This window comes from Mesoplodon mirus (assembly GCF_964341445.2).
Source record: "Mesoplodon mirus genome assembly, chromosome: 15".
NCBI classification, from domain to species: Eukaryota; Metazoa; Chordata; class Mammalia; order Artiodactyla; family Ziphiidae; genus Mesoplodon; species Mesoplodon mirus.
In genome coordinates this window covers 32,292,676-32,315,982 of record NC_138991.1, presented here as the reverse complement: position 1 = coordinate 32,315,982, position 23,307 = coordinate 32,292,676, and the positions used below count along the sequence as shown (strand labels likewise).

Sequence of the window (23,307 nt, the reverse complement as noted above, 5' to 3'; positions counted from 1 at the left end):
AGGATTTCCTTATCTTCTGAAAAGAACGTGACGTGAAGTTACCCACCATCTGTCAGAGTAAGGCTGCTCCAGCTGGGGCTTTGGGAGTTTTGTGTCTCTCTCTCGAATGACCTGGTTGAGAACCTCTAAGTTGGAAAGGTTGGAATAAGGCTGAGCGGCATTCTCAAAAAGCTCCCAAAGTGTCACACCCAGGGACCTGCGGAAAAAAGAACACGGTTATTTCTTTCTTTCTTTGGATGTCAAAGTTTTAACACCTACATTTTTACTTGTACAGTCACTAGTAATTTCAAGCACAAGGTGTCTACTGAAAAGGTCACTCAAGATAGCTCTTTAACATGATTTTAAAAGCAAGCATTTCCATTAAAATGAGGACCACAACAAGAATACCTCCTCAGATTTATTAACGGAATATTAATTTAGGAATTTTGGCCAATGCAAAAAAATATGAGTTGGAGCTAAGAGGCGTAATTACATGGAGAAGCGAATATGACCGTCAACCTTAAAACTCAAGAAATTAGAAAGATCATCACGATGACTTTTAAGAGTTCAGCAACACAGCTAGGTACAAGGTAAATACACTGAATTCTGAGATTTGGGGTGGGGAAAAAACATCCCATTCACAACAGCAGTAAACGTCGGAAATCTTGACATGAACAATCCTTCCCCGTTTGCCCCATGTATTTCTTGCTGTAGCTATTCCTGAGTATCTGGGGCTTCATGCTCTTCGGAAGGACGCCCCCCACTACTCTGCCAGAAGCGGCCACCTGCCCGAGTCCCTCACCACCTCCAGGTGCACAGCCATCACCACGGGCAGGGCCAACCTTCGCAGTACCCGGCCCACTCACCCGCACGCCCAGTGCTGTCCCCATGGGAACGGCCTCTGTGGCTGAAGCCAGAGGGACACTTCCTCTCCGTTTCCTCTGTGTGATCCCTGCGCTCGTTCCCACCACCTCCACTTCTGCCGCATATTACAGTCTATTTTCTGCAACGGCTCCCAAACCCGGCTGACCGTCTGTGTCATCTGGATGCTGGTACTTAGGACCCTCCCCGCCCCACCCACCCCGAGGATTCTTCGTTGGTGGATGCAGGTGTGGCTGCATCTTTAAAAAGCTCCCTCATGGTTCTGACGTCCAGCCAGGTTTGGCTATTGGTTTCCGTGACTATGATCAATACCCACCAGAATGCTTGTGTGAATAATGAGCTGTACTTGAGTAAATAAGTTTATTATTTGACGTGGTAGAGTACAATATAATGTATGAGTTACACTCTCTTATACTAATCTCACAAATCAGTGAGAAAAATCAACATATTCAGTATCTAAGTGGAGAGGGCATTTCAACCAAAGGAAATAAAAGGACCCAAATCTCCCAATCCAATTCAAGAAGGGAGAAGTTTCCCTGGCACAGAACTGCTAGGGGCAGAGGGCTGTTTTGGATACAAAGAAGTTTAAGACACTGTCAATGACTTTAGGGAATTAACAATGTATTTGACGGAGGAAAATAAGAAGTTTACATGAAATGCTAAAGACCACAAAGGTGGCCTATGATTAGGGGCAAAATGAGTGTTATCAGCACCAAGCCTGGTTTGACCCTGGGCGCGTACCTCTACCTCTACCTGCCTTATTTTCTCCAAATCCCCGATGTAACTACCTTTCTCTCTCCCAGCAAGGCCTGTTCCCAAACCAATCCCCTCCCCAGTTCTTCAGAGACCGTGAAGCATGGGTTTTCTTCTTAACTCCCCACTCCCCCGACTCCTAACATCTTCCTTGAGCATCCCTTTCTCCTGGCACAGGCCACATAGAAAGAGGAGACGTGTGCCCACCCTGCCCTGCAGCTCTCTATTCCCTAGTCTTTCCCGCCCAGTCTCCTCGGGGACAAGTGCCATTGGCCACCGCCAGCATTCCCTTCTCTCCAGCTCTTTGCCTTGCACTGGCCTGTGTCTCCCTGGGGACCAGCAAGCCTCTTTCTTCTGGGAAGAAAAATGTCCTGTAGCTCTTATCCCCTCTTCCACCAAACTCACTGAGAGAGGACCCTCTCAGTCACCCCTGGCACAGGGCAGTTTGGTCCGTGCCTCTCGTGGAAGCTGGCACCACTGCCAGCCCTGCCACCAGAGGCTGCTCAACCTGTCAGAAACAAGGGGGAGGCTCTGTCTCTGGGAACGCAGGCTAAGTTTTCAGGTCAATCACCCTGCAACAATAGTAAAAATATGAATGAAGCATGAAAAGCAACTTCTTAAACACAACAAACAGCAGATAAGATAGCAGGGAATTACCTGGACAAAATCTAGAGCTTAGTGAACTAAGCAGAACACTAAAACCACCTTTAACTGCAGCATCTGCTGAAGCACAAAACTTGGGCTTCTGTGTCTGTGGTGTACCAGGCTCAGTGGGGGTGATGGTGGCGGTGGACAGGCCAAAGCCCTGGGCCTGCACAAGGTAAGGGGTCTCACAGAGACCTCCTCACAGTGGGAATAAACCTGCCCCCTGCCTCTCTCAGGGGCCTGGAAGGCAAGCTGCCTTGGCACTGAGGTCCTGTGAATAAGTGGACACGTGGGAGCGTGAGTACGTGTGTGTGTGTTGGCGGGGGAGTGTAGTCCCAAAGAAGCTGTAACCACAGAGCTGGCCCTTACTTGGACTTACAGCCCAAACTCACACCATCTGAGTGCTCTAAAAGATCTTGAGCTGGATACATAAAGCCCTGAATTAGAGTAGTTCCTTACATGATGGGACATCCAAGTACCTGACAAAAGCAAATGTGGACCCTCTCTGGAGAAATGTTTCTCAATTCTAGGTTTCCAAGATCCTCACCATAAAAAAGTCCCCAAGGAAACAAACCACCATCAAGAGCCAGCAAGATCAAATCCACAAAGACTTCAGATACTGGAATTATCTGATGTAGATCATAATCAAATAGACCTCCTAAAACCAAAAAGCCAATATCTGAACTACAGAATTCAGTAGAGAGATTTAATAGAAGAATAGACACAGCTGAAGAGGGAATTTTAAAGAGAGAGAGAATTAGTGGATAGAGCACAGGTCTGAAAAATTATCTAGAGTGTGGCACAGAGTCAAAGAGATGGAATATATAAAAGAGAGAATAAGAGACAGAAGACAGAGAAAGAAGGTATAACACATATCTAAATCAGACTTCCAAAAGGAGAAAAAATGGGGCAGAGGCAGTATTTGAAGGGTAAATAAGGGCTGTGAACACCAACCTAAGATATGAAAAGCCAAATAAATCCCAAGCAGAAAAACAAAAAAATCCACACCAATACACATTATAGTGAAGCTACAAAAATCAAAAGACAAAGAGAAGAGTTTAAAAGTAGCCAGAGAGGAAAAAGTCACGTTACCTTCAAAGAGCTTAGGGAGATTTACAGCTGACTTCTCAAGAGCAACAATGGAAGCCAGAAGACAGTGGAGTGAGATCTTCAATATGCTGAGAGAAAATAACTGTCATCAAGTAAAAATATACTTCAAGAACGAGGACAAAATAAAGGTACACTCAGACCTACGGAGAAAGACCTGAGAATCTATTACCAGTTGAACCTCACTAAAGGGAATTCTGAAGGACATACTTCAGACAAAAGGAGAGTGATCCCAGATGGAAGGTCTGAGATTTAAAAAAAACAAAAACAAAAAAACAGCAAAGTGATTTGATTACGTGGATAAACCTAAACAAACACTGATGCTAAAAAAAAATAATAGTAATGTCTTGTGGGGTTAAAAGAAAAAATCAACATACCCAACAATAATGACATATAATTGCATGTGTGTGTGTAGAGTAAAACTAAACCAAGTTAAAGTATGTTAAAGTAGCCTGGGGTCCTTGTATTGCTCAGAAACAGGGCCAAGATGAGAACTACTATTAGACTAAGTTAAGTGAAGTATACATGTTATAATTTCTAGGGTAACCAATAAAAGTACAGGAATAGAGTATACAGCTCCCAAGCTAAGAGGAAAAAACAGTTTAAAAAAAATTAAAAGAAGGCAAGTAGAGAAAAAGAAAATAGAAAAAGCAGGACAATAACACAAAAAAGTGTAAACATAAATTAAGGAAGCTGTAATAGAAATTGCTAAAGACTCAGATACATTTTTTCAACTTCCATTAAACTGACATACATCTCACTATTACATAATGGTCCAAACCTTTCTGTTTTTTCATTCACTTCAATAAATATTTACTAAACATCTATTATAAGCCAGGCCTTGTAGTAGGCAAAGAAAATAGCCTTGGTTCCTGCTTTTATGGAGATTATTACTGTCAAATGGGTAAGAGAAAAGTTAACTGCATCATGGCAACTGTGATAATTGCTATGATGTCAATAAATTGTTTTTTTTCACACCATCAGGCACTCTGGTGTTCCTCCGTCTTATTCAATTACCTTCCCTTAAGAAAGTACTTGAGAAGAAAGAAGTCAGGACTTTGCTAACAACAAAAGCCTAACAGAATGATAAATCAATACATACCAGATATTACTATACTTAGTTTGATCTGCAGTTAGTAGTCTGTCTTGAAAGCTGGTTACTAATTCTGGAGCAGTCCATCGCAGAGGGAAAAATTTTTTATCATCTGTTTCAATATAATCCTCCTGTTTTGTTAGAAAGCATACAGAATTTTGAATTTTATAACACTTTTAGTGAGCTCAATGATTTAATTCTAGGTCATTCTCAGAAAACACAAACTCCACCCCAAAAAAACATGTCAGAAAAAGAAGGCGGCATGAGACCGACTTTCTGGGCAGAAGGTGGGTGAGGGTTTCCCTGAAGCCTCCTGGGCCTCATGAGCTGGTCTCTGAGCCATGAATGTTTGCTCAGTCATCCTTCCTGGAAAAGGAAGGTACGCCGTGTCTGATGCACAGAACACAGACTCTGAGCAAAACATCTTGTAAAATATGCTGGGCCGTATCCCCGAACAGGGGAGTGGGGTGGTTAATGAGTAAGAGCACAGGCTTTCCAATCAGACAGACTGGCTGAGTCCACGTTCAACCATTTACCAGCTCTGTGACTCTGGGCAAGCAACAAACATACTGAGCCTTCTTCCTGATCCGTAAGATCAGGAAGACACACCTACCTCCCTTTACAGTGAGGATTACATGAGATCGTGCAGGCAAGTACTTCATAGTGCCTGGGTGGTATACAGCAAGCGCTCAAGACGCTAGAGCTACCATGCAGACAAAGAACTGACTTACATTTGAGTGATATTTTTTTGCCCCACATTATGGCACCTCACTCAGCTGGGCTACGCAAACACACACAAATAAAAATCTCGCATACTTCATTTATTTTCTTTGGGGATATAGTTGTAACAGAGTTTAAAAATCCAAATCCCAAGCTTACAGAATTTGAGCTGAAATTTTACTGAACATGTAACAGAGAAATATTTATATGACGTGTATTTTATTATACAGGTAGCAATAATTATTTACCCCGCTTTCCAAAAAGGCATGGCATTTTGTGATATGACCACCTCATGAGTATGAAATTAAATCAGGTCAAGGAGAGGACCCTTAAACCTTTGGCTTACCTTGTACCTGCTGAATCCTATTCCATAATCTCCCACTTTCACATTTAAGTCCGAGGTAAGAAAACAATTCCGCAGGGCTAAATCACTGAAAACAGAAAGAGTGAAGTGAACACGAGAGCAAGGAGAATCAACACCCAGGATGACATGACATGAAATTGCTATGGCTAAAGGCTTTCTTGAGTAATCAGTTAGTGTACTGAGCTCCCTGCTTAATAATTCGTGTTTTAAAATCCTTTTTCACAGAAAAAGGTAATACCATATTCCTAATTACTTAAAGAATGGAGATGATCAGATTTTTTTGTAAATCACTCTGACTGCTAAGGTTAAACACTGACCATATCCGTACCTTGTTCTGCATTAATACCAGATTTATGGCTCATTTCCTAGTATTTTTAGAGTTACCAAGAAAGAATTCTAAGTTGGCTAAATTGTCTGAATTTTTAAAAATAACTTGCATTACCTGAGTAATAGTCTAGCAGTAGTCTCTTTAATGTAAGTAAAGAAGAATAAAGTTACAATTTCAAGCACCCGAAAATAATCTACATTATTAAAAATGTTTGGTTTTTAACTCCTTTTTCAAAGATATGCAAACAAGCGTTATAAGGAGACTCTTTCCAAATCACTCTCATCTCTTCCAAACTCCACCTCCCCAAGAGGGAGGCAAAGAGCATATTTTCAAGACTCACTTAAAACAACTTACTTATATAGTTTATTTAAGAACAAGTTAATTTTCAAAAACACCTAATTTGCAAAGTAAAAACTACTTTTTCTAAAGGAACTTCCCCATAAAAACAGCAGATTACATTTTTTAGATTTCAGCTTTACCCCTTAGAATCTTTTTAATTATCAATTGGCACATGAATTAAAAAGCCACTAAATTAAAATACAATCGGATACGTAATTTATAGTTTTAAATCACAAATAAAAGTAATCAGAAGCTGAATTTCTGTAGTCCAAAATTTAAAACGTTTGTCTTTATATGACTGTAGAAGACCAAAAACTTTATCAAATTCTTATTTCCGATGATTTTAATTTCCAAAGCTCACATGTCTGAAATATAACAATAATGAGAATGAGGACAGCAACAGCTAAGGCTGATGCACTTCAGTGACAGCCTGGTGTGTACAACGACACTGATCCAATCATACAATAATGGCTAATGTGCGCCAAGCACTTTACACAAGGTGTTTCTCTAAGCACCTGACACATATTAACTCACTTAATCTTCACGACAAGCCTTTGAGGTGGGCACTATTATGTTCCCCATTTATAGAAAAGGAAACTGAGGCACAGAGAACTGAAGTGACTCTGCCAGGGTCAGTATTTCCGCCTTTCACCATCAATAACCACCACCACCAATCCATTATTACCAGTCAGAGCACAGTGCCGTGCATGCAGCTGCTGCTCAATAAATGTCCTGATCTCAACTTCCAGTTAGATGTGTTCAATTCTACTTTACACTATGCTTACAAGCCGTATTTTCACGGTGCACCATCCAGAAGACATCAGGCCTGTGGAGGCATCTGGGGAAACCTCGGGACACCCCTACTGTTATAGACAGTACACAGGCACACGTGGGAGATGCTGCGGGTTTGGTTCCAGACCACCACAATAAAGCATATCTCTCAATAAAACGAGTCACATGACTTTTTTGCTTTCCTAGTGCATAGAAAAGTGATGTTTAGGCTACACTGTAGTCTACTGAGTGTGCAAGAGCATTATGTCCAAAAAAGAAAAAACAATGTATAAACCTTAACTAAAAAATACTTTATTGCTTAAAAAATGCCAAAATAATTACAATAAGTAACATCAAAGATCACTGATCACAGATCATCATAACAAACATAATAACAATCAAAAGGTCTGAAATATTGTGAGAATTACCACAGTGTGACACAGAGACAGGAAGTGAGCAAACGCTGTTAGAAAAATGTGCTGACAGACCTGCTCAGCAAAGGGCTGCCACAGGCCCTTGATTTATAAAAAACCGCAGCATCTGCGAAGCGTGATAAAACAAGGCGTGCCTGTAGAAACTTCCCATCTCAAGGAGAGAAGTGGTCCCTGTCTTTTGGAGTGAAGGAAGAAATGGAGGGGGACCACATGTGGGCAGGAGAATACAAGGCTCTAAGGCAGCCTGACCCTCTGGACCAAGAGCTGCCCCAGTACGGCCCTGCGGGTCCTGCCGCAGACACCCTGGGCACCTCCAACCAGGATTTCTGGAGCCCCTGCAAACAGATCTTTCCATTTATTTATGAATTTATTTATTTATGGCTGTGCTGTGTCTTCGTTGCTGTACGCGGGCTTTTCTCTAGTTGTGGCAAGCGGGGGCTACTCTTCGTTGTGCACAGGCTTCTTACTGAAGTGACTTCTCTTGTTGCACAGCACAGGCTCTAGGTGCGTGGGCTTCAGTAGTTATGGCAAACGGGCTCAGCAGTTGTGGCTCGCAGGCTCTAGAGCGCAGGCTCAGTAGTTGTGGTGCACGGGCTTAGTGGCTCCGCGGCATGTGGGATCCTCCCGGACCAGGGCTCGAACCCATGTCCCCTGAATTGGCAGGCTGATCTTAACCGCTGCGCCACCAGGGAAGCCCCAACAGATCATTCTCAACCTCCCCAACACCTGTGTCCTAGGACCAGAATTAAAAGCTAGGTGCCAGCGTTCTGGCCGGGGCGTGTGCGTGTCATCTATGGCGGGGCAGCAGGGCGAGGCCAGCAGGGCACCTGCAGAGCCCCTGGCACCTTCCACTCAGGCCACTAGAGCCACTCCAGGACCACCCAGCTGCCTCCCTCCTCGCCTCTCTCCTCGCACATGTTCCCTGCAGGTCTTCAGATACAGGAAAGGAGAAGCTTAGATCAAAGATGAAAAGTTACACCTGCAAAAGACCTGCGGCTCTCATTATAAACGACATTGTGAAACTCTTACACAATTCAACTGTTGCTCTCAGAGAAGGAGGAAGTGCTTCTCATTACCTGAAAACCAGGGGTAATGAGAAGGAAAACAATGGTGTGACTGAGAGAATTTCTTCTAAACCTGCTCCCTCCCTCTACCCCAAACATCCCGTCACCAGAGTACAGTGGTAAAAGCACTGCACAAAGTCAGAGACCTGGGAACGAGTCTTGGCTCCACCGCTAAGAACTGTGTGACTTCGGGCTAAGTCAATTCCCACATCAGAGCCTCATATTTCCTTGCCAGAAAAAGGGGGGGTGGCTAACCTGTAAGGGTTAACTCATACGGTTTTTATAAGAATAAAATTTTTTTTAAATATGAAATGTTTTCAAAACATTGAAGTGTTATCCAGATTCTAAATGATGATATAATTCAATTCAAAATTAGTAAAAATAAACATTCTCTGAAGGCCAATAACATGCCAAGCTAAAGAATAGGAAAACGCAAAAGTGTAACTTTTTAATGGCAGAGGTAACTCTTGACGTCAATGGCTGGTTTGGGTCAGGAAATACAAACATACCCAGTATATTCTTCCTTCAAGTTGAAAAACAGGTCTAGTGGCAAAGCTGCCAAGCGATCCAGCCCTGAAAGGCTCTAAAGCTCTGGCCCCGTCCCCCTTGGCTGGCAGCGCTCGAGGTGGCCTCAGCTGTCAGTGGGACCCAGCCACGTGAGCAGAGCCGCCAGACACAGGAAGCGTGCGTTCACAGAGGAAAGGGGTTCTAAACAGCTTCCCATCCCGAGTCACAAGGAAGCATCACCACTTGTTCTCTGCTTCCACTGGAATGAGAGTGTACCCCTCTCCAGGAGGACTGCTCTCATGGAAACGGCTCAGTGTGGCTGGAGCCACTTCCAAAACCATCCTCTCCTCTATTTACGTTACCACTTAGGGTCTCCCAAAGACCCTGAATTCCTGATCAAAAGAGCAACAAACGGGCTTCCCTGGTGGCGCAGTGGCTGAGAGTCCGCCTGCCGATGCAGGGCACACGGGTTCGTACCCCGGTCCGGGAAGATCCCACATGCCGCGGAGCGGCTGGGCCCATGAGCCATGGCTGCTGGGCCTGCGCATCCGGAGCCTGTGCTCCGCAACGGGAGAGGCCACAACAGTGAGAGGCCCGCATACCTCCCCCCACCAAAAAAAAGAGCAACAAACAACCGAAAGTTACAGAATACTCTTCTAGGGCTTGGCCCATGTTACCTTATGTAATCTTGACCAGAGCACTTCAGGGCAAGATTATTCCCATTTCATAGAAGAAACAGGCTCAGAAGGATTAAGGAACGTGGCTCACACTGGTAAAGCTGAGGAGAGGCCACTTAACAGCACCAACCTGCCGTTGGCAGCCACGAAGGTTTAAAAAGAAAAATCCTTACGTGGGTTGTGAAGAGACTCTGCCACTTACCACTTGAAGGTGGGGTGCAGCTCACAGAGATACAGGTAGAGGATTGAGGCAAGAGGACTCCGACATGGCACAAAGAGGCAACTCTGCTTAGGGTCTGGACAGCTTTCACCCCTGCTTTTCAAGTCAGCGCCCATCATGCTTCTCTTCCCCGACACACAGCACAGCCAGCCCACAGGTCTACAGCCGTCCTTCCTAACCCTCTTACACGTACCTTCTGTGTAAGCTGGGTTATATGAACACTGGGCTCCTGTAACACTGGACACCCACACTCTTAGGGCTGGATGACTTAGTCACCTCGGTGTTTCTCAGCAGAGAGTAACTTTAACTTTAAAACTGGGCAAATCCTACAGAGGTCCTTTCATGCACAGCTGCCACCTGGGTACTCCTCAAGGCCACCGTCACACAGGTCTCCAGCTATGTGAGCCACCACAAGGCCCACACTGCGGGCTGGATGCCCTGTGCACTTAGCTCGTTGCAGTGACCTGGTGGTTTCTCATGGGAGCTGCTCCTTCAGGAAGACTGACAGGCTGGGGACAAGAAGTCCCAGGCTCTTGGCCAGCAGGGCAGGATGGTGTGGAGCATAACACACTGGCAGCTCCTGCTGTTTATGCGGCCTTCACGAATGTCACGTGTTTGACTGCAGAAACACAGGCTACCCAAGACCCAGGCATACGTCTCCTCTTAGACAATAAGTAAAAATAAAATTTAATTGGAGGTGCTTTACTAGATCAGCTTCCAGTTGGACATGTAGGATATTCTATTTTCAACCAACACAGAAAGTCCGACTTTGAGTTAGCAAACAAATATTCTAAAGTCCAACTTAAAAATACGCTACTATGTATTCAATACCTTATAATAACCTATTGATATAATGACAAATAATCTGAAAGAAATATATATATATAACTGAGTCACTATGCTGTACATGTGAAACTAACACAATACTGTAAATCAACTATACTTCAATTTTTAAAAGATGCTATTACGATGTGCTACCAACAAAAAAATAAAGCACAAAATTTTGCCCCAAATGGAAATTTTACATAAAATATGGCTACTTTTTAAAATAAAATGAAACAGTTGTCAATGGTTTCAAGAATTTTCTTTACCTTGAGTTTATGCACCTGAATTAAATCCAAACCACATGAGTAAATTTATCAACTTTATTTGTTCTAAAGTTCACAAGATTCTAAATTAAGTAAAACTTTAACCTAAAGAAATTCACAGGAAGATAACATTTACTCTGACATCTTTGCCAATTTTTAAAATACAAGAGTAGAAACCGACTTGGGCTTTAAACACAATTTCTAGCTGTCTTTGATAACTTTATGTTGCTGACTCTGATATGACATTCTTTTTAAATGCTCCATTCTCCAAAATCTAAAAATTCCTACACCAAGTATTAGGTAATAATTATCTGTGTTTCACAAAAGATTAACAATACAAATATGCTGGGAATTAACCTGTCATGAAGTTAAAAAACAAAATATAAGATTTCTCCATTATAAAACAAATAGATCTTTATATTTTGAAGTTTTGTGTAAGGGTTTCTGCCTTGGGCCTGAAGAAACTCATGATCTTCTGGGTCTCTTAAAAAGCACTTTATCGGAATGATTTGCTCACTATGCAAGTCAGGCAAGACAGATGTGTAAGAAAAATGTTAATTTTCCTTCTTCCCACCCTGAAGTAATGTTGAGAATTTGATAGGTATTTTTCCATGTCTGTTCACACACACACACACACACACACATACACACCTACAAATACAAGAGTTTTTTTTTAATGTTGTCATATTATAAATATATTCCTGTGCAACCTGCTTTAAAAAATATATAATACTTCATAGACATCCTCCACATCAGTACACACAGGTGCTCCTTTTCAGGTCTTTGGATTGTTAAGAGTTAAATGACTTAAAGTCAACTAAAGAGACACTGCCCGGTTTGTCCAGAGACCTGAGAAATAATTTTAAACATAAATCAGAGCTCAAAAGGCTATTCACAGAATCATCATCTCAGACAGGACTCAAAGCCCTTTGTTGTTTTAATTACGGAAATTACATTGACGATCTGAACAAGATACGATGCGCTCCAGAGAGCTGCAGTTATTCAAGTAGGAACAGAAAGGCTTGGACAGGAACGTGTTATCCCGACCACTGTGCTGCTCACACACAACCCCCGATCACCCCCAGCCTGGCCTGGGTGGCGTTGGTCGGAGACCAATGCTGTGACCTTCTATGAGAAGATGATGTCAGCCCTTCAGATCCCTTCTCCCCATCTCCGGAACGGGAGGTGGGCCACACCGTGAAACCCAGCGGTAGAGTCAGAGCCTGAAGCTGACAGGAGGAGGATGCAAGACCGGAACTGTTCCCTCTGCACTCTTTTGCATTCTTTGAAATTCTGGGACTAATTTCTAGGCCTTAGGCTGTATTAAGGCACTCGGTTCCCCGGGAATTGGTTTAAATGGAGCCCAGCTCAACCCTTATTCTGACACTGGGCAGGAGAGGACACCTTGTTTATACATCGAGAGTTCACGTTACAGCTGGTCCTCCTTAAGCTTCCTGCAGGGCCTCTTCCCACACTTGTGGGGTCAGCAGTGCCGGAGGTGCACGTGAGCAGAGGGACCCACCTGTGCAGGAAGTGCCGCTTGTGCATGGCCGCCAGCCCCGCCGCGATCTCGCACGCCAGCCTCTGTAGCAGCATGGTCTGCGCGTCCCCCCGCGCCGGCTCGGGCTCGCCACCGCGCAGGTAAGCCTTCAGATCGCCCTGCGGAAACCAGCCCAGGTCAGTTTCCAAAGAGGACCAGGGGAACAAACGGGCATCTCCACACACGCCTCAGCTGACCGAGATGGCTAAGATTACTTATTGGAAATTATTTCGATTTGGGCTTAATAAAGAATAATCTCACCCTGAACAAGTTTGAAATTACAAAAAAGCAATTCTAACCAAATACTTCAATGGTAGAGAAAACACTATTCTCCTTTTAGGATCATTCTAAATTAAACATTAGTTTACCTTTGTTATATAAACACACAGACAACAACAGTTAAAAAAGATAAATTGGCAATAATGCACAATTTAAGTGCAGAAGTACAGAAATTTCCAGGTAACTAAGAGATGAGATGGAGAGTAAAAGAAGTGCCATTCACACCACCTTCAGGGATTCCAGGAGAACATCACATCACAAAGGCCACCACCAAAGCACTCATGAGCAACAGAGAGGGAGATGAGGAAAGAAACATGGGTGGAAAAGGAAGAAAAAGTACTCAGCACCGGTAACTGCTTCAGTTCTCTGCCGGCTTCCCCAGGGCCCTGTGTTGCCCAGAGACCACTGCGAGAAAGTACATTCTAGCCACTCCAGAAAAATTCGTTATGTTAATTTAAATAAGCCTGTCCAAAGGACAGCAGCACAGGCAGGAAAATGGGCAAATTCACATTTAGACACCCAGCACACGTGTTTCAATGCCGAGTACCCCACGTATTCGCACAGGACTCCCCTATCTTATCCTGTTTTTGTTTCATGACTTTAATTTTAGGGCTGTATGTCTTGGGGGATTATAGTGTATCTCTTTTGGGAAATACACTTTTGAGGCAATCTTCCACATTCTGCTTACCACATGATTAAGTATTTATTGATGTGATTTAACTCCAAGTTTAAGCTTTATATAATCAGTTAATAAAATTTAGAAAGCAAGCCAACAGCTTTCACTTTTCTTTATATCTGAGTCAAAAAAGACTCCAGAGGAAGGAAATTTTTCTCAACTAATTAAAGATTCTGATACATTTCTTTTTTCTTTTCTTCTTTTTTTTTTTTTGTGGTACGCGGGCCTCTCACTGTTGTGGCCTCTCCCGTTGCAGAGCACAGGCTCCGGACGCGCAGGCTCAGCGGCTGTGGCTCACGGGCCCAGCCATTCCGGCATGTGGGATCTTCCCGGACCGGGTCACGAACCCGTGTCCCCTGCATCAGCAGGCGGACTCTCAACCACTGCGCCACCAGGGAAGCCCTGATACATTTCTTATAACTGCTACTGAAGATAGCAAATTCCTCCCAGAATTAAACTTTAAAACACAATATTCCTTTACTAGCATTTGTCCACACTGAATAATAAATACATTCTAATGTAACTTCTAGGTCCACACCAAGAATCTAAATTCGTTTTCATTCCCAGTTTCCATCATCTTGATATGAACAATAATGTTGACATCAAATAACTGTTACCACTGGAGCTTTCGAACGTTTGCCAAGCACTGTTCTGGGAGTTTCCACACCTGCTACCCTCAAATAACTCTCACAATTTAAAACACTTTCCAGATGTGGAATAGGCTTCGGGAGGTTAAGAACTTTGCCCAAGGCCACAGAGCTAACAAACAGTGGGGCTGCACTTCTACAGTTTACCAACTTGTCAAGAAAATTCTATTTGGTGAGTGAACCAAATTAGTATGTAGATCAAATCGATTATTCTGTAAGAATGAGTGTCCAGCAAATTCAAGTCAATCACTCAGCTGTGGAGGAGTCTCCCAAACTCAGTGAACTGCTCTGCCAGGGCAGCAGCTGCTCCCCTCGGGACCAAGGTGTGTGCTCGCCCACGTCGCTGTCCTCCTATTTCTTTGCGAATGTGGTGCTTTCCCTTTTTGCTCCCCTAGCAATTACAAGCTGCTCCAGCGGAGAAACAGAAACCTTTTCTTCCCCTTTAAAAATACATGCCCCTCCCCGTGCCAACCCCACCTTCACCCAGGCTAGGCTCTGTCCAGCATGGGAGTGGTGGGAATAAACCCAGCTTTGGGCGACAATTAAATTAACCCAGGAAAACTCCAGCAAAAACCACCAGGCTACAGGCTAATGGGATTTTCATAAGGCAGCTCATATGGAAACGAAATATGAAAACAAAGAGCTGAAGCTTATTTACATTACCAGGGAAATGACCACTTAAATGCATCTGTCTAACCCCTTTCTTGCAATATCCATCTAAGGAAAAAACTACCCTCACACAAAAGCAGGATTATGCTGTGCTGCATCTGGCCACTTCTCAAAACAAACAGAAGCTTCGGGCAAACAGCAAGTACTTCCCAAGTGACTTTGGCCATGAAGGCAGGAATGGTAGAGTGGGTGTAGCTATTTTTCAAGGTTACCTAAAGCATATTCCTTACCACTCACTGTTCTAAAGTTATCTTCTCCCCACAACAGGCCACTCCCCAGATCTCACTAGAAGATAAAGTATAATAAACAGAAGGGGATTTTGCTTCAGACTGCTAACGCTCTGAAAGTTTCCAACTTGGCAAAAACTAAAAGCCTCTCCCAACCCGCACTGGGGGGGCGCAAAGTGAGCGCGACCCCGGAAAAGACGTCTCTAACCTGCGGAGTAAACATGAGCGATTACTGAGGAGCCCATGACTGTTTCGCAAGGATGAGACCTGTGATGGGTTGAGAGGGAGTCTTTCTATGTTCTAGAAAGAGCCTCAGAGCTCTCCTGGCACCACCATTTGAAAGAAAAATCAGCATAAAATCTTTAAGTACAGAAAAAAATTTTATATTATATAAGTACTAAAAATTGACTCATTCTATCCAAAACAGATAAAGCTGTATTTAGATATCTGGCTTATTTTATTTATGTTTTAATAATGCCTAGTGAGTAGACAGGGATTATTACTTTGGTCCATTATTTGAAGAGAAAAACACTGAGAACAGCAATGTATTCTGAACTAAAATAAAGTTTCCTTTATCCAAGTTTTAAAAATTTCTCAGATCCTCCCCAAACTGCGCCCCTCTGCAAAATACTCGAAAAGAAAAATGTATGACACTAGATGGCAGCAAAGTGCTTATACTAAGATCTCAGATACCAGAGCAGCCCCTTGGCCGACTTCTTGGAATGAGTCACTCGAAGACCTTTAGATGGTTACTCACAAGGGTCCTCTTAAATCCCAGCATCAGCTGCCATGAGGGCTTCGTCCAGCTTTTCGCAGGACACTGAGAACAATGAATTAATTCCAACACAATGTAAAAACCCAACAAGTAAATAGCTTTGTAACTGAAAAATTAGTTGTTTACACATTTAATAGAAGGATTTGGGAGGAAAATTTATGTTTTTAAACAAAAATCTGAGGACTTCCCTGGTGGCGCAGTGGTTAAGAATTTGTCTGCCAATGCAGGGGAAACGGGTTCGAGCCCTGTTCCGGGAAGATTCCACATGCCGTGGAGCAACTAAGCCCGTGAGCCACAACTACTGAACCTGTGCTCCACAACTACTGAACCTGTGCTCTAGAGCCCGTGAGCCACAACTACTGAGCCCGCGTGCCGCAACTACTGAAGGCCGCACACCTAGAGCCCGTGCTCTGCAGCAAGAGAAGCCACCGCAGTGAGAAGCCTGCACTCCGCAACAAAGAGTAGCCCCCGCTCGCTACAACTAGAGAAAGCCCGCGCACGGCAGTGAAGACCCAATGCAGCCAAAATTTTAAAGATTAAAACAAAAAAAAATCTGAGTGAAAGGAGGAAAGAATGGCAGCCACAGCCGCGTGCTGGGTGTCCACTGACAAAATGAAACAGGGAGGTAGGGCGGGAGCCCTGGGAACGCCCCCAGCCTGAGGGTTTCTTAACTCCCTCAAGCCCTCTGACTGCACCTACTTTTCCCTCCACCACTCGAGTCCCGCCCCGCCCCCCAACATCCACACCTGCACAGCACCTTCTGTTATCACGGATTATTCTCCCTGAGCCCATCCCTTCTCTGCTCAAATACCTCTCAGGTGAATCCCACAAAGAATCAGCAAGCGCCCCTCTGCCTCCAAACCCAGTTCCCGCTCCCACCCCACTTCCCTCCCCTCTTCACGGACAGACGCCTCAAAAGCCGGGTCTGCGCTGGCTGGCCTGCCTCCTGGCCCCCCAATCTCTCTCGAACCCCTCGCCCCCCAATAGGCTGGGCTCTAGCTGCTCCTGCTGGGCAGGACCAAGTGAGGGGCCCGTTCCTTCCTTCCCCACCGGTCTCCTGGCTTTCTTCCGAGCTCACTGGCCACTCCTTGCTGGGGCCCCTGTGCTGGACCTTCCCCCTCTTACTGGTCTGTAGGCGTCGGCACGTCCAGGGCTCTGTCTGTGGTCCTCATCCCTCCTCACCGTGACACTCATTCCCGGGTGACTCTATCACCCTGTGGCTTTGAAAATCACCTCTCATACATTTCTCCGGCTCAGACCCCTCCACCTCCTGAGCCCCAGACTCATCTGTCCAGCTGCGGACTCGACACCCTTCCCTAGATGCCCTGAGAGGCACCTCAAACCTAACACGCCCAGTGCAAAGCTCCGACGATCTGCTCCATCTCAGGAAATGGCGTCACCGCTTTCCCAGTGGATCAGGCCAAAACCAAAGTCCTCATTCTTCGAGTTTGCTCTCTCTCTAGACGCCCACATCCAACCCATCACCAAGGCCCGGATCTATTTTCACAAAGAGCCAGGGCCTCGGGGCCCAGGGCAGCAGCCACGTGTGGGGAAGGGGAGCCACTGGCAGGGCCCGGGGACCGGGGATGTGCCGCCCCCACCAGCCGCCCCCCTTCCAAGCCTGATGATGCCGTGTCATTGCTCTGCATGTGTCCCTCTTGCTGGCTCCGAGTGAGAGACACCGTCTATATGCACCTCTGTTCCACGGTAAGCCCATGTCCTTTCTTTTCTACTCCCGCTCCCGAGTGGCAGGGACACATTACCCATCTCTGTATGCCTGGGAGGGTCCCAGTGCATGGGCTTATGTAACGAACTCATTTACAAATAAGACACGGACATGGACTAGGCATTTTCTGTACAAAAGGCCAATTCAAAAATGGAGGCTTCCCACTGGTGGAAGACAAATGTACAGCCATTAAACTACCTGATATAGAAGTACATAGAATAAAATTAAGTCATCAGTTAAAATCCCCACTTTGCCATAAGCAATCATGTGACATCAAGCAAGTCAATTAACCAAAGAAGAGAAGACAGAAAGCCTGGTCCTGAGGTTGGGCATGGGTATGGCCCCAAGAGGCCCTTCATCTTTTGCAGCCCGGTTTTCTAATCTGTAAAACGAAGAAGACTGAGTCAAGAAGACTCAGTGAAGGAGAAGCAAACACCTCAGGCCCAGCACAAGGCCTGGCACAGGTCGGAGCCCTCCCTCCTCACACCACCACCCCTGTGCGGGCAGCGGCCAAGCTTCCCACAGCCCTGGGAGCCCGGGACCCTGCATCCCTGCCTCTCCTGAGCGGCTGAAGCAAGCCCGGCCCGCAGAGGACTGTGGAAATCTGCACACGACACCAGGATCGCTCCCTTGCAAAGGAAAGACTATCATCTTTTTTTTTTTTTTTTTTGTGGTATGCGGGCCTCTCACTGTTGTGGCCTCTCCCGTTGCGGAGCACAGGCTCCGGATGCGCAGGCCCAGCGGCCATGGCTCACGGGCCCAGCCGCTCCGCGGCATGTGGGATCTTCCCGGACCGGGGCACGAACCCGTGTCCCCTGCATCGGCAGGTGGACTCTCAACCACTGAGCCACCAGGGAAGCCCAAGACTATCATCTCTTGCTTCGGAGTCTGGTGACTGAAGAAACTGCTGACTGTCATGGGAGATAAGACGGAGTGGAGGTGATCTACTTCCTTGTCTTTATCACCTGGGCCTGCAGTCTGGCCTCCAAGTAGTTGGTCTCGGCTTGTCACCTTTCCAGCTGATCTTTCCCAGCGGATGCCAACCAGCCTCTCCTAACGCGGTGCTCTCTCACCTGGTCCCCACGCCACCCACTGTGGGACCATCCATCGCCCCCCCCGCCCCGGTCCACATGCACAGTTGAGCTTCCCTGCCTGGCTCACGCTGTTCCTGTGACCCTTTCCTGCAGAGGAAAGTCCATCCACCCACCTGTCCACACTCAGACCAAATGCCACTTCTTTTGTGAAGCCTTCCCAAAGGAGCCAGTGAGCCTAGTTAGAATTGCTACACAGAACTACTCAAAGCTTTAAATTATGATCAATTAAGAAACTAAAAATGAATAAAAATAACTACTACTTCCTGAGCACCTACTATGCCTACAGGGTGGGCAGTATCACTCCCATTTTACAGATGCCTACACTGAGGCTTAAAGAGGTCAGGTAACTCTCCGAGGTGATACACAAGTAAGTGGCAGGACCGGCACCTGAAGGCAGGCCCGCTCGGCTCTATAGGCAGAAAGGGCAGGATCAGGGTGACTCACCCGTGTTCCTGAGAGCACTGGGCACAGCTCTTTGTACTCAACAGGTGCTCACACATTTCTGCTGAGTGACCCTTACCCCCGAACAATCTTGCCCGCACAGACATGTGAGAGCACGGTGGCCACAAGTTACACACCACACCCTGCAGTGATCTCTCCCCTCACGAACACTGCACCATCGGCAGTACACAGCGGTGACCCTGGTCCAGCTACCAAACTCAGAAGAGTTTTCATTTTCTTTCATAAAAATTCTAAGATAAAGTGCTTTTCAGAGACTGGTAATTCCATCTCACAAGGAATGACTTAAGTAAGTGTGAAAATATTCTCTCCTTTCTCCTTAAAAGATGTTATCACTGAGCATGATCACTGCCTGGTGACGACGGAAAAGGCCAACATTCACTCAATAGCTCCTGACCTACTAAGAACATGTGAAGATAGTGGCTCCTTTCACTGTGGCTGCAGCTGCTGATTACCAATCCTGGGCTACAGGCCTCTGGCCTCTGGACCCTGGCCAGAAGGTGCTTTTGCCCTGAATGACGCCCCTCTGCTCAGTCTGGCCTCTTTCTGGGAGGGTTCTGGGCCATCCAGGCTGGGAGCAGGGCTCAGGTGAAGCCAGGCTTTGGGGTGTGCTGGGAACGTCCCTGCAGTTCAGGCTGGAAGGCACCTCTATGGCTCACGGGCCTGACACGAGCTGACTGTTTCTGCTACCTAGTCTCTGCACACACTGAGCCCCGAGGACCTAACTGCAGGGCCAGGGAAGCCCTCTTAGTGTTTCATTATGAGGTATAAACTATTCCCAAGAAAACAAGGCAGCTTCATTTAAAAACAAATTAGAGGGGCTTCCCTGGTGGCGCAGTGGTTGAGAGTCCGCCTGCCGATGCAGGGGACGCGGGTTCGTGCCCCGGTCCGGGAGGATCCCACATGCCACGGAGCGGCTGGACCCGTGAGCCATGGCTGCTGAGCCTGTGCGTCCAGAGCCTGTGCTCCACAACGGGAGAGGCCACAGCAGTGAGAGGTCCGCATACAGCAAAAAAAACAAAAACAAAAAAAAACAAACCAAAAACAAAAACAAACAACAAATTAGAGGGCTTCCCTGGTGGCACAGTGGTTAAGAATCCGCCTGCCAAGGCAGGGGACACGGGTTCGAGCCCTGGTCCAGGAAGATCCCACATGCCGTGGAGCAACTAAGCCCATGAGCCACAACTACTGAGCCTGCGCTCTAGAGCTACAACTACTGAGCCCATGTGCCACAACTACTGAAGCCCTCGCGCCTAGAGCCCATGCTCCACAACAAGAGAAGCCACCGCAATGAGAGTAGCCCCTGCTCGCCACAACTAGAGAAAACCCACGCTTAGCAACCAAGACCCAACGTAGCCAAAAATAAATAAATAAAAAATTAAAAAAAACCCAAAAGCAAAAACAAATTAGAACAGCACTAAAACTAAACCCATTACCTGAACCCACTTAGAAGAAAACACTAAGCTTTTACTATTCCAGGAAAAACAACAACATTGTCTAGTAAAACTTTCAGGAATGGACAAACAGGGTAAAGAATAAGAAAATGCCAAGTACACGAGCTAGTTTTATAAACCACCTCGATTAGCCTGGAAACATGCTACTTCAAGAAGATGGTGATTCCTGCTGTTATTTCTGTTACAGTCACTCATGAAAAACGTTCCCATTGTTATTTATAATCAATATCAGGAGCTTAGGGACCCAAAGAAGATACCATTAAATGTCTCAGAAAAGCAGAACTCTGACAAGCAGACTTGTCTCGTCACATAAAAATGCATCTTTGGTCTTCTTTCCTCACCTGCTGTGTCACCCATCATACTGGTCACCAAGAGCTAGACTAAAAGGAGTTATTTTCATATTATGATAAGTAAAGATCATACATACCATAGCTCTGATAATTCTGAGATCATCAAAACCAGCTACGCAATAAAACTATGAGAAACATCCCTGCGAACTCCTTCCTCTTCGCTCTCGTGCCTCTATTAAATAATCAGGCTAAATGGCAATTATCATGTGTCTGCTCCCTCTAAGTAGGAGACCTAGAGGACAACGGCCAGTTTTCTCTCTGGGTCCCTTGAGAACAGCACGCTGCCTTTCTACACCAAGTGTTCAATCAGGAAGCACCCTCCATGACAGGGGAAAATGTGGGGAGGGCACAGAAAAGTAGGATTAACTCTGGTTTCTTTACATGGAGAGAGAGCTTTATGAGGTCCCAGCATCTCTGGAGAAGGGTTAAAATATTGATTAATTTTAGACCTTGTTACACTAAATATGCATGTTGTAACTTCTAGTGTAACCATACACAAAATTAAGAAACAGTATCTAAAATAGTAGATGGGGAAAACTGAAACAAACAAAAAAATTCAAGAATCTAAAAGAAGCTAGAAAAAAAGCAAAAAAGAAAAGTTGAAACGGGTAAGAAACATAATACACAACAGGCACATAACATTCCAAATATCTCATAGGTACAATAAACATAAATGGATGACCTGTTCCACGTTAAGTGACCGAGACTGACAGGTTAATAAAATTCTAACCGTAAGCTATTTACAAGAGATGTCAACCAGAGAAGAGGATTGACAAGAGATAAACGAGGCAAATTCTAACCAAAAGAAAGCTGGCATAACTAAATTAACATCAATAAAAACAGACTTAATCCTCAGTAACGCTTTTAATCTTAAAGAGATTACATTCATAATGATAAAAGTTTCAAATTAAGGGAAGTTATATCAACTCTAAATTTGGATCCCTGACACAGCAGGGTATCAAAATGTACAAAGCAAAACAACTAGAACTGTAAGGAAAAATAAGGAAAATCCATAATCATAGCAGGAAGTTTTAACATGCCTCTCAATAACTGATAGAAAACTGACCCAGGCTCCCTTTGTCCCTGCCCCCACCCCACAAATCAGAAGGACACAGGAGATTTGAACAGCCTCATAAACTTGACCCAAAAGATCCATACAGACATACTGTACAGATCACCAGAATACACGTTTTTCTCCCCAGCATCTACAGATAGACTAAAACACTGACCCTGGGGTAGAGGTGAACATAGCCTGGAACAGAGCTGAAGCTGACCCAGAGCCAATGAGAATCACTTTGCTCTTATCAGCCACTGAGATTTGGGGGGGTTACTATAATATAACCCACTGAAAGCTAATATATCAAGTTTATTAATAATTTTTCTTTGGAATTAACTAGCTGGGACAGAAGTGAAAGCAGTCCCTCATCCAGCATTTCTATCTGTCAAAAACACTTTGGTATAAACTTCTGAATATTTGACTTTGAATTTCTACTGAAAACTTACCAAGTCACAGAACTCAAACACCAGAAGATAGGGGATTGCTTCTATACACTGTCCAACACACTGAAGAATATTTGGATGTTGAAGAATACTGGTAAAAATAAAAGTCATAGTATTGTTCATGAGGGAGCAGGCTAGTAAAATTGTTCAAACAGTAACCGCAAATTTAACATTCTTAACGATTTAAATATGATCAACTGAAAAGAGCACAATAAGATTCTATTTAACAGATGTATTCTAAGTTATGTAATGATTAAGTAATTCAAAGCCAATCAGGCGAACATTTTCACAAATTAAAACATCTCCTAACATAAGAATCTTTAACTTTAGTAATTTAACTTTATAGATATCATTTTGAAGAATCGTTTAAAAGAAGGCAAACTATATTCAATGAGCATTTCAATCCACATAATAAAATACTCAGTTACCTCTTAGGCTATCTAGCTTATATACTATTTTCATAAATCACAGGACACACAAACTCTTTTTGGAAAATATTTTGTCTAAAACAAAGTTTAAAAAAAAAGAGATGCCAAAATGGTTTTTTAAACTTCAAAACTTTATTTTGAAGCAATAATGATTTAAGAGTAAGTTGCAAAGATAGTACAAAGAGGTCCCATGTCCCCTTCACCCAGTTTTTCCCACTGGTGACACCTGACACAATCAGTGCAATCCCAAAACTAGGGCCCTGACACTAGGGTGTGGTGTGTGTGTGCTTGCAAGTCCTGTTATCAACATGTGTGGATTTGTGCAACCACCACTCAACAGAAATGCAGAACTGCCCCCCACCACGAAGATCTCCCATGCTACCCCTTTCTGCTACCCCTTTATAGTCACACCGCCGCCACCCCCAACCATTCCTCAGCCCTGGCAACCACGAATCTGGTCTCCTTTTCTATAATGTTCTCATTTTGAGAATACTATGTAAATGAAATCACAC

General features: G+C 44.8%; 1 protein-coding gene across 2 annotated transcripts in view; it reads right to left on the bottom strand.

Moving 5' to 3' along the window:
• The window catches only part of LMTK2 (lemur tyrosine kinase 2), an 80,388-nt gene that overhangs the window by 15,420 nt on the left and 41,661 nt on the right, over positions 1–23,307 (bottom strand). For both annotated transcript variants that reach the window (XM_082600371.1, XM_082600372.1), the window contains exons 6-10: positions 22,371–22,458; positions 12,494–12,630; positions 5,526–5,610; positions 4,469–4,590; positions 47–196 (exon numbers count right to left, since the gene is read on the bottom strand). In XM_082600371.1, coding sequence (XP_082456497.1) covers positions 47–196; positions 4,469–4,590; positions 5,526–5,610; positions 12,494–12,630; positions 22,371–22,458 — 582 coding nt within the window. The remainder of the gene's footprint in view (positions 1–46; positions 197–4,468; positions 4,591–5,525; positions 5,611–12,493; positions 12,631–22,370; positions 22,459–23,307) is intronic.